This window comes from Candida jiufengensis, assembly GCF_024610255.1.
Source record: "Candida jiufengensis strain CBS 10846 chromosome Unknown scaffold9, whole genome shotgun sequence".
In the NCBI taxonomy this organism is placed as follows: domain Eukaryota; kingdom Fungi; phylum Ascomycota; class Pichiomycetes; order Serinales; family Debaryomycetaceae; genus Lodderomyces; species Lodderomyces jiufengensis.
The window spans coordinates 477283-494111 of record NW_026261554.1 but is presented as its reverse complement, the minus strand read 5'-3'; the positions used below and the strand labels follow the sequence as shown (position 1 = coordinate 494111).

The 16829-nt window shown below is 27.8% G+C and overlaps 6 protein-coding genes across 6 annotated transcripts; 1 reads left to right on the top strand and 5 right to left on the bottom strand. All coding sequences in view use genetic code 12, as the record gives it.

Annotated features, from left to right (window-relative positions):
• Position 1: 1 nt before the first annotated feature.
• KGF54_000202 (uncharacterized protein) lies at positions 2-2143 on the bottom strand (the record flags this gene model as incomplete). Its single annotated transcript, XM_051762454.1, has 1 exon — positions 2-2143. The coding sequence occupies one exon, from the start codon at positions 2141-2143 to the stop codon at positions 2-4; it is 2142 nt and encodes a 713-aa protein (XP_051622817.1).
• Positions 2144-2454: 311 nt separating this feature from the next.
• On the bottom strand, positions 2455-3072 carry KGF54_000201 (uncharacterized protein; the record flags this gene model as incomplete). Its single annotated transcript, XM_051762443.1, has 1 exon — positions 2455-3072. The coding sequence occupies one exon, from the start codon at positions 3070-3072 to the stop codon at positions 2455-2457; it is 618 nt and encodes a 205-aa protein (XP_051622816.1).
• Positions 3073-3154: 82 nt separating this feature from the next.
• On the top strand, positions 3155-3796 carry KGF54_000200 (uncharacterized protein; the record flags this gene model as incomplete). Its single annotated transcript, XM_051762432.1, has 1 exon — positions 3155-3796. The coding sequence occupies one exon, from the start codon at positions 3155-3157 to the stop codon at positions 3794-3796; it is 642 nt and encodes a 213-aa protein (XP_051622815.1).
• A 60-nt stretch (positions 3797-3856) lies between these two features.
• On the bottom strand, positions 3857-5524 carry CHT3 (Cht3p; the record flags this gene model as incomplete). Its single annotated transcript, XM_051762419.1, has 1 exon — positions 3857-5524. The coding sequence occupies one exon, from the start codon at positions 5522-5524 to the stop codon at positions 3857-3859; it is 1668 nt and encodes a 555-aa protein (XP_051622814.1).
• An 8364-nt stretch (positions 5525-13888) lies between these two features.
• Positions 13889-14623, bottom strand: KGF54_000198 (uncharacterized protein; the record flags this gene model as incomplete). The annotated part of the gene is made up of 3 exons (XM_051762408.1): positions 13889-14112; positions 14181-14446; positions 14619-14623. 3 exons carry the CDS (start codon positions 14621-14623, stop codon positions 13889-13891), a joined length of 495 nt encoding a protein of 164 aa, XP_051622813.1.
• Positions 14624-15201: 578 nt separating this feature from the next.
• On the bottom strand, positions 15202-16449 carry KGF54_000197 (uncharacterized protein; the record flags this gene model as incomplete). Its single annotated transcript, XM_051762397.1, has 1 exon — positions 15202-16449. The coding sequence occupies one exon, from the start codon at positions 16447-16449 to the stop codon at positions 15202-15204; it is 1248 nt and encodes a 415-aa protein (XP_051622812.1).
• Positions 16450-16829: the final 380 nt, after the last annotated feature.

Sequence of the window (16829 nt, the reverse complement as noted above, 5' to 3'; positions counted from 1 at the left end):
TCTATGGATTTAATTTCTGTATTTGTAAACCAAATGATGCAACACATTTAGCCATTGTAGGTGATGATCTTGAAATACTATCTGTAAAATAAAAGTTTTTAATTGGATTTGTCAAAATATCACCACTTATAGTAGCTGATTTATTTGAATCTATAAGATTTTGGAAACCTATTTGTGCAATTTCTTGTGATACTGGTTCTATAACATCATGTCTTGTTAAATGTGGTGCAATTTCTCCCAATCTCATTCTTACTGATATTATATCATCATATGGTAATGGAGCGCCTAAATATTCTGATAATGCTCTTAAAATTTTCCAATCTTCACGAGCAACCCCTGGTGGATTTGTTGCAGCTCTTGTAACTTGAGTTCTACCTTCTGTATTTACATAAGTACCTGATTTTTCAGTATAAGCAGAACCTGGTAATATAACATCAGCAAATGATGCACCAACATCACCATGATGACCTTGATATACAACAAATGCATCTTTTGGAATATCTGTGTTTGATACTTCATCAGCACCTAATAAATAAATGAATTTTGGTTTTGTTTGTGTTTCTGATAAGTTATTAAACCCAATATCTAATGCAGCAACTCTTGAAGCTTCACGATGTAATAAATTAACACCATTCCATTCTGGAGTATTAAAATTTTTATGTTTTGTGGCAAATTCACCAACTAATTTATATATAGCTTTAGCATCTTTTGAATCAGCAACACCTGAACCAACAATTATCAATGGTTTGTTAGCTTTTGATAATTTTTTACCAACTTCTCCACTTAAAGCCTTTTCAAGAGCTTTTGTGTTGTCACCAACTGTATTTATATCAAAAGTTGAGTCGAATTTTTCACCAACTGAAGAAATTTCTAAATTTGATCTTAACCATATCTTCCTTATTCTTGTATTTAATGTAGCTGCTTCAAATCTTGGATTTGTACCAACTAATAATATTTCATCAGCTTCTTCTATACCATCAATTGTTGAATTGAAAATATAATTTGACCTTATATCTAATCCATGAGCATCAACTGCTTGTGGAACATCAGTGGTAACATTTTCTGATCCTAATTTATTTACTAAATCTTTTAATACAACCATTGATTCTGCATCAACTAATGCACCTGCAACAGCTTTTAATTCTCCATTTTGTGGTTTAATTTTGTTATATGCAGCAGCTATAGTAGATAAAGCTTCATCCCATGTAGAAGTTTCAAATTTATCACCATTTCTAATTAATGGAGTAGTCAAACGTTGATTTTTTAAACCATCACAAGCAAATCTTGTTTTATCAGAAATCCATTCTTCATTAACATCATCATTTAATCTTGGTAAAACTCTCATAACTTCAATACCTCTACAATCAACTCTAATATTAGATCCAACAGCATCTAATACATCAATAGTTTCGGTTCTTTTCAATTCCCATGGTCTTGCTCTAAAAGCATAAGGTTTTGAAGTTAATGCTCCTACAGGACATAAATCAATTATATTACCAGACATTTCTGAATTAATATTTCTTTCAATATAAGTACCAATTTGCATATCATTACCTCTTCCAGAAGTACCAAATTCTGGTGCTCCTGCAACATCATTCATAAATCTTACACATCTTGTACAATGAATACATCTATTCATTGAGGTTTTAACTAATGGTCCAATAGCTTTATTTTCAACTGCTCTTTTACCAACTAATTCTTTAAATCTACCACGATCAGAACCATATCTTTGAGATTGTTCTTGTAAATCACATTCACCACCTTGATCACAAATTGGACAATCTAATGGATGATTTTCTAATAACATTTCTGTAACTCCTTCTCTCGCTTTTTTAATTCTTTCTGAATCTGTATGAACAACCATACCATTTTGTACAGGCATTGCACAAGATGCAATTAATTTTGGCATTCTTTCAACATCAACTAAACACATACGACAATTACCTGCAACTGCTAATTTTTCATGATAACAATATCTTGGAATTTGAACTCCTGCTAATTCTGCTGCTTGTATAATTGATGATCCAGCTTCTATATTGACTTTTCTTCCATCAACTGTAACTTCAACTTCTGCTAGTCTTTTGGAGGTGGAAGATATATAACGTCTTGATGCTCTAAGTATATTTGATCTTATAGCATGCATTGTATATTAGTTGTGAATGGAATAAAATGAGGAAAAAAGTGATTAAAAAAAAAAAGGAAAATATATGAAATATGAATAGGTTGGTTAATTAAATGAATGTGAATAAATACGCGATGGAGGGTGTAAGTGGTTGTTATTAAGTTTAATGATATTTGATTAATTTGGTTGTAAATATTTTTCAATCCTCTCTATTAATGTATTATAAAAAAAAAATAAAGAGAGAGTAATAATATTTTTCTATTCTATGATTCGTTTAAAATTATACGTTGATTGGTAGCGATGTTGATATTTAATAGATCTATTTAATTAAGTTATTGATTACCACCACCTCCAACTAATAATAGAATTAAGACTGGTACAATATACATCCAATTCTTTTGAATAAATGATCTATCATCTACAACTTGTTCTATTTCTTCATCTACCTCCTTAATAATTTCATTACCATTTGAATCTTTCTCAATTATTTTCTTTTTTGTAATGATTTTTTCAATTTTTTGAGCATTTCCGCCATTTTGTTGTTCAGATTGTTGTTCTCTTTGTTTTTTCATTGAATCAGGGTTTAAATTTGGTTGTGGTGATATAATATGTTTATGTTTTTTAACAGTTGGTTTTTGTATTTTATCATCAAATGATAAACTGATTCTAAAAATATCATTATCTTCATCTAGATATAAATTAAACACAGTATTATTAAATGATTGAATATTCTTTTGATAACTGAAACATTCATTATTATATATATCTTTTGTACCAATACATATTGATTGTTGAGGTTCAATTTCCATTAAATGTATTGAATCATTATCTATAAATCCAATTGGATCGGATGTGTCATCATTAATTGGTTTAATAAATAAATTTATTCTTTTAGATGATACTAAAGATATTAGTGATAATACAAATATGATTGATTGTAGTGAAATCATTTTTTGGTTGATGATTGATGTAATTGATATTTTGAAATATTTATGCTACCAAAAACTTTGTATATCTTTTTACAACCAATTCATGAGTAAAAGATCAATTACATTAATACAAGATGGTAGATTATATTTACAATATTGTTTGGAGAATAATATTAATACAGAGTCGACTGTTTTCAAAGGTACATTATATGAATTGTATGTTAAACAATACTTAGAATCAAAGTTTCATGCAAAAGACCTAATAAAATGTGGTGGATCATATGATAATGGAGTTGATATTATTGGAAAATGGGATTTAAACCCTTTTTATAACAAGTCATTGAATTTTGCAGAAACAACTAAAAAATTGCATTCAAAATCTTTGGTTAATTCATTACCAAATATTGATATACAATTACTAATACAATGTAAAAATTTCAAAAAAAAATTGGGTGCATCAACAATTAGAGAATTATCTGGAGTTTTAGATTATTATAAATTTAATAAAAAATCTACTTTCATGTTTATTGTAAGTCCTCAACCTATAACAAATCAAGCTATATCTCAATTAGATAAATCTTCATTTGGTATTATAAATTTACTGATATCTACACTAAAAAATAACATTGATCATTATAATTATGATTTATGGAAAGGTGGTGAATTAAAATCAATTTACTTAAACAAAATGGCAAGAAATCTACTAGATGGTTTTCATATCGAAAAACAATTCCAATTATCGTGAAAAGTAACGTATAATATTTATAAAAAAATATATATTGGTATAATACTAAAATTAAAATGTTTAAGTTGCAGTTGTTGGAGGTCTACCATAAATAGTATTAAGATGAGTTCGTGTAGTTATAATTTCATAAAATGTTGCAATGGTAGTAAAAGTTGTAGGTGCAAAAACGTAAGAAGTGAAAATATTTTGACTTGTTGTTGTTGGTTGTTGAGTAGTTAATGGTGAATTTGAAATTAATGAAGTTGATAATGTTGTTAATGATGATCTATAAACGGTTTCCAGGGTATCAGAAGGACTTTGGGGAGTTGCTTGAGATTCAACTATGGATGATGTTTCTTTTTGCTCTTCGGTAGTTGATTGTGCTATTGATGCTATTGATGATGTTTCGGAGGTGGTTGTTGGAATTATAGATGATGAAGTACTGGTGAACGTGGTTGAAGTTGTTGGAGTGGTGGATGTAGTTGTACTGGTACTACTACTAGTGGTTGAAGTTGAAGTAGTTGACGTTGATGTAGTTGAAGTTGAGGTAGTGGAAGTTGAAGTTGAGGTAGTGGAAGTTGAAGTTGTGGAGGTGCTTGTTGAGCTTGTACTGGTCGAGCTTGTACTGGTTGAACTAGTGGTTGGATCAGTAGTTGATGTTGTTGAAGTACTACTTGTACTAGAAGTGGTTGGAGTTGTTGATGAAGTGGTGGTTGTTGAAGTAATAGTAACAGTGGTGGTGGTTGTGGTATCAATATCTGAAGTTGATGAAGTTGATGAAGTTGAAACAGTAGCAGCAGTAAAAATATCATCATTTACAATAGCTTTAATATTTTGAACAAAATTTCCTGAAGGATCAACATTATCCCAAGCAGCTGAAACATCCCACATTGAAATACCACCAAAGAATGGAGAACTTGTTATATCACTAGTTAAATATTCTGAAACTAAATCTGGAGAATTATAACCTGAACCTGCAGCTCTAATAGCACCTGGTACACCAACATATAATTTAACATCTTTATTTGGACTAACATTAGTTGCATAATCTAACCAAGTATTCCAATTAAACCATGATGAACCTAAATTACAATAATTATTATAAAATTGAATAAAGACAAAATCAATATGACTATTTTCTAATAAAGGACCAACAGAAGCATCTGGGTATGGGCATTGAGGTGCTGCACCAAGATAATAATTTTTAGATGTATCTTGTGCAAAGATTTGTTTTAATTCAACAGCCATTGCATTATAACCAGTATTGACATTATTTTCAATATCAAAATCAAACCCATCTAATATGGCATCACCAAATGGTCTATCAGCTGTTGGTAAATTTTGAGAATTACCAAATAAATCCCAAACAGTATGAGCAAATTCTTTACCTTCAGCATCAGAAGTAAAACCATAAGAACCAGCTGCACCACCTAATGACAACAAAACAATTTTACCTTTGGATTGACAATATTGAATGTCAGCAGCTATAGTGTCACATTTTAATATACCATTTGGAGTAAAAGTACCTTCACAAGCATTAGCAAAATTTAATTGAATAGGATTTGGAAACATATGCATAAATGATAATATATAAATATCAGCAGCATCAGAATCACAATAATAAGATAATCTTTGTTGATTACCTCCTGAATTTTGACCCCAATATACTGCAACATTTGAATTACTATTTGGATCAAATGCAAAAACAGGAATTAAAAAAATTAATAAAAAATTTATAAACTGAAACATTTTTAAGTTGGTATTATATGAATTTGAATGAAATGAATGAATCTACCTCCTAATAATGGGGTGAGTGGGTATAAATATATTTTGATCTTTTGATTGAGAAATTTATTTAAGATGTTTATAAAAAATCAATGTTACAATGTTATAAAATTATACTTTTCAAGTACATGAAATATTACATTATTCTCATTACTTTATATAAATTTGATAATTACATTTCAATTCATAATTAAACAAAAAATATTAATATTTTAACATGAATTCTTATTCTTGCGAAACAATTTTGTATCATATTTCAAAAAGTCCGAATTAAGCTTTTTTTTTGAAAGATTTGGATTTTATTTACCCTTTCTAATCTTGCAGATCTTACATCAAAAATTAAAAGATCATGCCAATGAAAAAGTTTAACCAACCATACTTTTAAAGTTGATATAATCGCTAAATAATCTCGTTAACTTAGTTTTAAGACTGTTAAATTGTGCTGGTTCATTGATCTGTTTGGTAAATTATATAGGTGGTTGCAATTATTATATTTTTTTTTTTTTTCGTATTGTACCCAGCCATGCAAATTTATGCGCGTTCCAAGAAATTTAAGTTTCAAATAATTAGGAGGTTACAGTTGTAACCAAAAAGTTTGAAGGACGATGAGGTAATTGCAGTAGAAATGTTAAGGTTCTATGGTGATTCAAAATGTAGGGTTTTCCTTATCTTAATTAGAGTTGCCCTTTATTCATTTTCCATTATGTTGCTTTGAATAGTGAAGTTTAAGAAATAATAAATTACAATTGAAACATTACCTTTTGACTATATTGAAACAGCCATTTGATGATAGTGTGTCATATTTGGCAATAATCATTTTGTGAACTAATCGTAAAAATCAATTAGATCTAATTATATAAAATGTGGGTTAAAATAAATTGTTTAAAAATTTTGCAACCAATTATTATTTTATTTTTTTCTCGTTTCAAAAATTAATTAAGCAAAATCCATTTTTGTTTCAACAACCAGCATCCTGCTTATTCATTTTTCCATCAATTTAACATGCATAGAAGAAGAATTTAGAAAAACTTTTAAGAATTTAAGTTGGACGTTGACGTCAATGTCTCTAGTACTGATTAAGTTTTAAAGAATTTAGCGAATTTTTCGTAAATTTGACAATGAATTGTAAATCTTATTTTATGTCTGTGAACGTTTTTAACTTATCAATCCTTTGTTTTAATATGTATGTAATTACAGTAAAAATTAAGTAATTGCATCAATGAAAAAGTAGATCTTTCAAATAAAGAGTGAATCGATGATAAATGTCAGAATCGAGAAATTAACAATATACATAATACAATATATTACAATCTAAAGAGAAACAAGAATGGTTTCAAGCAATTGATAATGAGTTGGAATCTTTGACTGACCTTATTAAAACGCTAAATTTATTGGACAAATTTACCTGATGATCCAACTATTGTAATCCATGGCTTGATTTGAAAGACTTTACCAAATTAAAAAATCTTCAATCAAAAAACTTTTACTTATTCCAAAATCTCATTGGGGATTGCTGTAAAAAAAACTTTAAAGGGGACTATCAATCATAAAAGACGAACAATATCATAATGACCATTTTCATTAAAACTCTGTGTAATGAAAATTGTTTTGATATGTTAAATCAACATTTGCTAAATATCTCTCCAACAAAATAGTTCAAACCATTATCAGTTGAAATATTTTATATGAATTAGATACAAGTGTCAATTGTCAGTAGTAAAAAAAATTAACTTAAAGAAGCAAATAACGGAACTGTCCAAGGATCCCCGATATCAAATTGTTGACCTAAACACCACAAACCTTTTGTTCAACTATCTCAACGATCCAATATTCTATTGATTTTTAAAATATTCTGGAAAACTATTTTGAAATATTTCTTGAAACCTTAATGAAACCATAAAAATCCATCAACTTTATTAAGTTGATAAATTCTTGAAGAATCAATCAATTAAGATACTAATTATAACCAAAATGTAAAGTCTGTCTCAAGATCTGTAACAACTTAACTTCTCCCTGATATGTTATCTTAAATGGGTTCGTTGAAATATATCAATTCCCAAATCACCATGACACGATTTTAAGACTATTTCAATACATTTTAAACTATATCACCCATATCTTAAACAATACACCTAAACTGAAACTTAAAGACAAAACTCCATATGAAAAATTTTATAATATCACAAATTACAACACAAAATACATTCAATTCGGAGCAGACGTATTAATCAAAAATTGGAAAAAATCCATGCAAACGGAAACGAAAAATTTTGTTTTTGAAATACGTAAGTGTTAAGATATTTTAGGAATATTAATTAAATTTCAATTAAATTTTGACAAAGTTACACTACCTAAGACATGAGGTAGTAAGTAAGTGAATGGTTCTAACGTAATGAAAGCAGTATTCATTAAACAATCGCATCTCAAGACAAGAAGTTTTTTTAATATGAAGAATAGAGTAACGAATTCTACAATTGGAAATAGGCCTATAACTTAAATACTAACTGTAAATATGTCTAATGTATAAACAATAATTACCATTTTGCAATCAATACACCAATTGGACCTATGAAATACACATCATTACCACAAGGCTTTAAAAACTCGGTAGCGTATTTCCAAATATTCTTACAACTGATGATATTCATATTGCTGGTAATACTTCAGATGATCCAATAAAAGTGAAACAATTGTTCAATGATAATCAAAAGATGAAGGATAAATCAATCAGCTTCTTATCAATTAATACATTTGTCTCAATCCTCCTATTGTTTGAACCTCTGTTTATTCAAGTATTGCTTTGATGTACTAAATTGACATTCGCTTCTTAAATTTCAAACAAAAAAAATCAATCAATCGAAAATTGGAAGATTCTTAATGAATGAACAGCAATTAATTAACATCAGTATTTTATCATAAATATCCAAAGGTATCAGACAAGGAAATACCATATCCCCACTTCTTTTTGCCATAACCTTTGAAACTTTATTTGAATATTAAAACCTTTATTAATCAATGAAAATCCATCAATTTATTGACTTGATGAATTTCTAAAGAATCATTCAAATAAGATACTAATTATCTCCAAAATGTAATTCATATCTTTGAAAATGTAACAAATTAGCATTTTTCCAATTATTGATCTTAAATGGGTTGTTTGAAATAATTATCTATTTTTAAGAACAACGAAATTGAATCTCTCGTTCATTTGTTCTCATGAATTAAAGTTCATTCATCAAGAGTATTTGCCAAAGATATAATGACCTTATTCCACTCTGCAAAATAAATTTGTGGACGTCACAAGTTTAAGAACCTAATAAAATTATTTTTAAGGATCAAATTTTTAATTTGAAAAACAGGATTCAAACAAATTTATAACATTATTGCACTACCTACGCAACGTTTTATCTCAAACTTAAATTCATATTTAATTATTTCTTTCTTACTTGAATTAAGAATGGTTATATTGAAATCTGAAATTTTTAAAATAGCATTCAATCTAGCTGTAGTGAATTTTCAATTTGGAAAGAACATTATTGAGAATACTTAAGAATTTTTATGCTGCAAACGAATAATTAGTGTTTCAAATTTTTTATCACAGTTGCAAAATAGCTTAACTTGGTTCGCAATTTCTTTTGACTTGTAGTTCGTAGTTTTTGTAGATCAGGAACCTCAAAGTTTACTCCCATGTAGGTTAACATATGCTCTAAGATAATCATAGAATGACAGTAATGTTTAATCAAATGCAACAATAAAGAGGTGGAGCCTTAAAATAAAGAACAGAGCATTTGAATCTACATATCACAGTGGATTGAAACTTATTTAACACAATACAATATAAAAATATTAATTATTTCTGTACAACAACAGTTTAGACGTAAATTAAAAGGACCAAAAGAGAGGAACTTCAAACACAAAGTACTAACTACTTCTGAAATTCCAATACACTCTAAATTCATACTATTTATCAAAATTACAACAAGACATTGTGGAAGAATACATATTGTCTCGGTTACTGATATTTGATAGGTATAAAAATGAGCATAAACAGAAGGTAAACTATCCCTGATAAACTGAATTAACATTTGCTATACATGTCTCAAACAAAATAAATCAATCAACTAATTATTGAAACATTCTTAATGAATGAGTAGCAAATGGTCTTCATCATCAATGCGGTTAGAGCCCAAATTTTAACCGGCAAAAAGGAACAAGACAAGGTAACGCCATTAGTCCTATACTCTTCAATTTAACTAGGAAACATATGTTGAATATTTTTTTAAACCTTCACAAAACTATGAAAATCCATCAATTTAATGAGGCATTTGATGAATTTTTAAAGAATCATTCAAATAAGATACCATTTATCTTGAAAATGTTAATCATATTTTAAACTTTGTATTACTTTAACATTTCTCCAATTTCTTGATCTTATAAGGGTTTGTAGGAATATTTATCTAAATCAAAAATTAACAATGATAACTTTGAAGCCATGTGGAATACAAACCAAATGGTAAGTTTGAATTTTCCAGACAGGGAGGATATCCATAAGTGGTTACATGAATCTAATTATTGATTTGTAAGGTATGTATTTTTTTTTAAGAATCAAATTTTCTAAAATAAGAAATAATTTACCAACTTATTCTTATCAAGGTTGCACTACCTTTAAATTCATATGGAGATTTGAATTTTCATATAGTGTTCTACTGCTGTCACTTTATAAAGTACTTCAACTTAATTTTGTGGATCATTTTATCTAAAAAGCTAGTTCGTGCTTTAAAAACTCATTTATTGCTGCAAAATAATTGAATAATTGGTGTTTCAAATTATTCAGCACAGTTGCGAAATAGCTTAACTTGGTCCTCAATTTCTTAATTTTTGACTTGCAATTCAAAGATTTTGTAGACTATGAACCTCCAAGCCTAGATTTTATTTCATGTAGGCTAATTTTTGATCTAAAATAAGCTTAGAATGACAGTTTTTTTTTTAACCAATTACAACAATAAAGAGTCAGAACTTAAAATAAAGAACAGAGCATTTAAATCTACATATTACAGTGGATAAAAAGTTATTAACACAATACAGTATAAAAATATTTATTGTTGATTCTGGAGAAAACCGGCAGAAACCAAAATTCAAATATTCATATGATCTCCATCAAAAACCTCTATATATTTAAAAAATTTTATAAGTAAGTGGTTAATTGTATACCTTGATGACGTACTAATTTTTGATAGAATTATAAATGAACAAATAAATCATATCACTAACAGGTGTTAATTTAGTTTTGATCAACTGAATTAACATTTGCTATACATGTCTCAAACAAAATAAATCAATCAATTGATCATTGAAACATTCTTAATGAATGAGAAACAAATGATTTTCATCATTAATTCGGTTAAGGACCAAATTTTAATTGGCAAAAAGGAACTCGTCAAGGAAACGCCATTAGCCCTCTGCTCTTCAACTTAGTTAAGAAACATATGTTAAATATTTCTTAAAACCTTCACAAAACCATGAAAATCCATCAATTAAATGAACATTTGATGAATTCTTAAAGAATCATTCAAATAAGATACTAATCATCCTGAAAATGTAAATCATATTTTAAACTTTGTATTGATTTAACATTTCTCCAATATTTTGATCTTATAAGGGTTTGTAAGTATATTTATCTAAACCAAAAATATGAAGTGCTAACTAACACCATTATCTGAAATTATTATCTTAAGCCATGAGGAAGCCAAACTAAAAAAACAATCCATATCTATAGCAGAGGGTGAAAAATTAACTAAAGATTTGGTAGGTATAATTTTTTGAAATTTTTTAAAATCATAAATAATTTATCAACTTATGTCACACGGTAATTTATTTGTCTTAAGTTAGTGACAAGTTCGACGTAGATTTTAGACTTTTCCTCAATCTTAAGTCGCATTACATTTATTACGAAATACATAAATTTAAAATTATGTCGAAACGAGAACTTTCTAGTACAATTCGTTCACTCGTCTTAAATACATTCTGAATTGTAATGTTGAATGGTCTTGAATGCAAGAATTTAGTAGAGATCTCTTAAATATAGTAGATTCTCGATAAAATGAAAATATTTATTCTTAATCTCTAAAATTATAAAAACAATAAAAAATGTAGATTTTAAGAAGTATTTATATACTTCAAAAATTAATAAAAATTATATATAAAGATAATAAAGTAAAAAAATTACGACATTTACAACAATGTATTACAATTTGATATATGTCCAATTATCTTGACAAAATTGCACAACCTTCATATTTACATGAAGAGTCAAAATTTTATTCAAAGTTCTACTGCTGTCACTTTATAGAGTATTTTAAAGCAAAAACTTAATTTTTTGGATCATTATATATAAAAAGCTAGTTTTTTTTTTTTAATCTCATTTTTTTGCTGCAAAATAAATGAATAGATGCTGTTTCAAATTATTCATCATAGTTGCAAAATAGCTTAACTTGGTTCTCAATTCCTTAATTTTGACTTGTAATTCAAAGGATTTGTGGCCTAAGAACCTCCAAGCCTAGATTTTATTTCATGTAGACTAATTTTTGCTCTTAGATAAGCATAGAATGGCAATAATGTCCACTCAAATGCAATAATAAAGAGGTAGAATTTTAAAATAAAATACAGAGAATTAAATCTACATATCACAATGGATAGAAAGTTATTTAACACAATACAATATAAATAATATTAATTGACTCTGCAAATGAACAGATAAAACCAAAAATTAAAAATTTTCATGATTTCAGTCCAAAATTTCTATATATTTAGGAAACTTATTGGCAAATGGTTAGTAGTATACCTAGATGACGTTCTCATTTTCGACAGAAACATAAATGAACATATGCATCATATCAATAATAGGTGTTAAGTTAGCCTTGATAAACTGAATGAACATTTGCTATATATGACTCAAACAAAATAAATCAGTCAATTGAATATTGAAACATTCTTGATGAATGAGAAACAAATGGTATTCATCATCAATGCGAACAGAACCAAAGCTTTAATTGGCAGAAGGGCACACGACAGGGGAACGCCATAAGTCCCTTAATATTTAACTTAGTTAATAAACATATGTTGAATATTTCTTTGAACCTTCACAAAACCATGAAAATCCATCAATTTAACGCAAAACTTGATGAATTCTTATAGAATCATTCAAATAAGATACTAATTATCTCCAAAATGTAAATCATATTTTAAACCTTGTATTAATTTAACATTTCTCCAATTTTTTAATCTTATATGGGTTTGTAAGAATATTTATGTAAATCAAAAATATGCAATATTAACTAATATCATGATCTGAAATTATTATCTAAACACAAAATTGGTCCTGAACTCGAGAAAAATAAATTCAATAATATATTGCAAACAGTAATAGCTGCTTCATAAAAAGAAAAATCTAATGATAAATTTGTTCGGCATAATAAATATTAAATTATTCTTGACAAAATTGCACTACCTTTAGATTCATATGGAGATTCAAAATTTTTTTCAAAATTCTACTGTAACCATATCATAGAGATCATCAAACCTTAAACTTATTATCTTAAATAAAAAATTTTAAAGGATTATTTCGAACTTCTGAATAGGCTGATTTTCGAGAGAAATTTATGATTTTTGTTAAATTTTAACAATTTTTGCTGCAAAAGGAAAAAAAAACTGGTGTCAAAATACGAACTTTTACAAAAACTACAAATTCTAATGAATAGGTTGAATATGAACTATCTAACGATTATGAAAGTGGATTGTATAGTTTTTACCTCTATATGTATTTTGAAACCAGATTAGTGGTAACTAGTGGTTCAACAATACATTACGCAAACCAAGAATTGTAAAATAACTAGATGATTAACAGATCAATCTTGAAAGATCGAAGCTCACAAATAGACTAAATGGCTTGTGGACTAGCTTGAGTCTTGAAAAATTCAATAGAGATCAAAATTCCATTCTGACCACGAAATTGTAAAAAGTCTACTCCAACCAATATGATCATCGAGTTAAATGTTGTTTAATCTCAAAAGCAACAGCGATACGGTTTTTTCCTATGAAGAGAATACAAAAGAGAAAATCTCACAAGAATTATCTCAATATTCTTTTTATATTAAACTAGACTAGCACCACAAATTAATTGTTCTAATTTACTTTTTAATTTTTCTTCTTTTTGAATCAAATTCAAAAATTTCAACAATGTTATTTGTCATGCCATTTTTTATTATTAATTGATCCTTGATTTTCATTACAAGCCATTGTGAGTTGTTCATTAAGTTTTTCATATTAATCTCAAAGTGGTTTATTATTATCAATATGTTGATTATTGATTTCTTCATATTTATTTTCAAATTTTTCAAATTTTTGCATTAAGGATTCAATATTTTGATCATGATTAACTGCTAATTCTGATAATGTATTGATTCCCGTCATTATATTAGTTTGTGGATCTGCAATCATTGATTTAGGCTTTTTAGCTTTAGTTGGTTTCAAAATATTCGAAATGGCTGTAACTTCTTGTTCAACAATATGTAAAAATGATCCTACTGCATTGGGTGTTTCCAAATTTGGATGAAATTGATACCGAGATTAATGTTAGACTTAGATGGTTCGACTAAAGAATTTGTTTGAACTGCTGGTTTTTGTTTGATAGCTTGGGTATTAGTGTTAGCAGGTTTCGAATGATCAGCAACATTAGTTTTAGGTTGAATAGTCAACTCATCAACTTTTTTTGCCATTGGTACAGCTTCACCTTTTGTTGTAAGTCCATTACGAATTGGTGATCTTTCAAATTCATCCTTAAAAAATTTAATTGTATCACTTAAACTAAATTTAGACCAAACAGATTCACTAATTCCTTGAAATGGTGAAACAAAATTTTAATAATTATCTTTATTTCTTTCATAATGATAAATTGATGTTATATCTTTTTTTAATTCTTTAAATCTTAATTCAAATAATGACCTTTGATTAAACCAAGATAAATTTGTAAAATTTTATTAATACAAAATTTTGTCAAAACATCATTTAATAAAGTTTTATCATTATAAACACTCATGATACTTTCTTCTGAAAAAAAAGGTGGAGCTAAATTATCATTGATACTGTAAAAATAACTAAGGATTATTGAAGTAGGTGAAGGCCAACACCTGTTAATATTTTTAAAATTTCAATTGCTTCACCAACTATTTTTGCATAATTTTGTAATTGTTTTGGATTATTAAATAATCCAATCATTGCATTAAATACTTTATTTATAGCTTCAATTAAACCTTCATTTAAATCTTCTATATTGTAATGAGCTACTGGTCTAAAATCTTCAAAATTTAATTGTCATAAAACAAGGTTATAAACTTCGTAGTCATATATGCTTTACCCTTGTTAAATACATCTTTAATATCTGCTATCGAAATAAGAAAAATGATTTTCATCATCAAGCAATTCATACATTCTAAATCAACCTCATCTAGAAATATTTAACATAAATTGTGAGGTCAAAGCAAAGTAAGTTATGTTTTTAGAACAGGGGAAAAATTAACAGACTGAAGTTCGAAGTTTCATCACAATCTTCATATATTAAAGTGTTGATTAAACCTATATCCTAATCAGATTCCCAATTTTCTTCTTTTTGAATCGGATCCTAAACTTTCAGCAACCATATCTTCTAATCCACCTAATATATCTAAAATTTTTTGATTTTGAACTCTAACAATAGCTTCTAATTGATCTACCTTAACAAACAATTTTTGATTTTCAGCAACACAATCCTCAATTTTATCTTCAAGACTTTCAAGTTTTTGCTGCACAGAAAAAACTCTCTGCGCGGTGGTGACAGACAATTCTGTCAAAGCATTTACTCCAGACAATACTTTTATTTGTGTTTTCATATCTGATTTTGTGGATGGCTGGGATGTAGTAGACTTGGAAATACCTATTGTACTGTTATTGGTTGTAAGTGCTTGTTCTATCCAACTTGAATTTGATTCAGGAGCAGAATTATTTTGCGTTGTTGCTCTAGCTGCCATTGCTTCTGCGTTCATCCTCATTTTAAATCCTGTTGGTATTGACTGATCTTCAAATTCTTTTTGATAGCTCTTGACTGATTCACTTGGACTAAATTTAAACCAGTCCTCTTCGCTGAATGGTGAAGCAAATGAAAAAATACTTTGATGTAATTTGTAGTGGTATATAGATGTGACCCCTCTTTCGATTGTACTAAAATTTAAATTTAAATCATTATCTTTTATCAAGCCAAAGTACACAGGAAGCATTTCCTTGATGTAAAAGTTGGTGTCAATTTTCTTTAAAAGATTTTCGTTAGAAAAAAGGTACATGATACTTTCTTCAGTAATGAATGGTGGGGATAGGTTCTCATTTATACCTTGTAGACAGTTTAATACTAATGATGCTGTAGCTGTGCCCACTCCAGCAAGTTCTTTCAATATTTCAATAGCACCACCTACCAATTCACCATAAAGTTTTATGTCTTCTATAACATATTCTTTTATTTGTTTTGATTCCATAAAAAAAGCTAGTAGTGCATTGAATGCCCTATTTGTAATTTTGATAACATCTTCAGGCATATTCTTTTTTATGTGATGTGCTATTGGTTTAAACAGACCTAGATTTAATTTCCATAAAACTAAAAAATATAATTCATCTTGCGTTATATATGCATTTCCCAATTCGTATCTTTCTTTCACTTGAATGGGTAATTCGTTGAATCTCCAATTTGTTAATTTTGAGAAGGTTAATTTCTCATCTGAATATCTTTTTTTGGAACTTGAAGACTTTGCATCTATAATTAAATCATATAATTTTTCATTGGCTGTTTTAATATTGTTGAAACACATTATGAATAGAATGATGGTTGTAAAAAATTGAATGGTAAAATTTAATCTGCTCCAAATGAGTGAATTGATTGTGAAAATATGAATAGTAATTTTTAATTTGCTCCAAATGAATAGATTGGTTGTAAAAATTATTGATCTGCTCTAAATGTTTATGTTTATAGTTTTGACTTTATTAGTACTTAATAATAAAATTTAAGCGACTTGCATCGAGATTTGTACTTCACTTGACAAAATTTCACCAACTTAATTTGATATTTGATATACATCCCATTTAGTATCCATGTATCTTGGTCATATCTAGACTCTAAACTAACAATCATTCATTATATAATGATTTACAATAAAGGTATAAATTAATAAGCTATCTGAAACACGTCTGA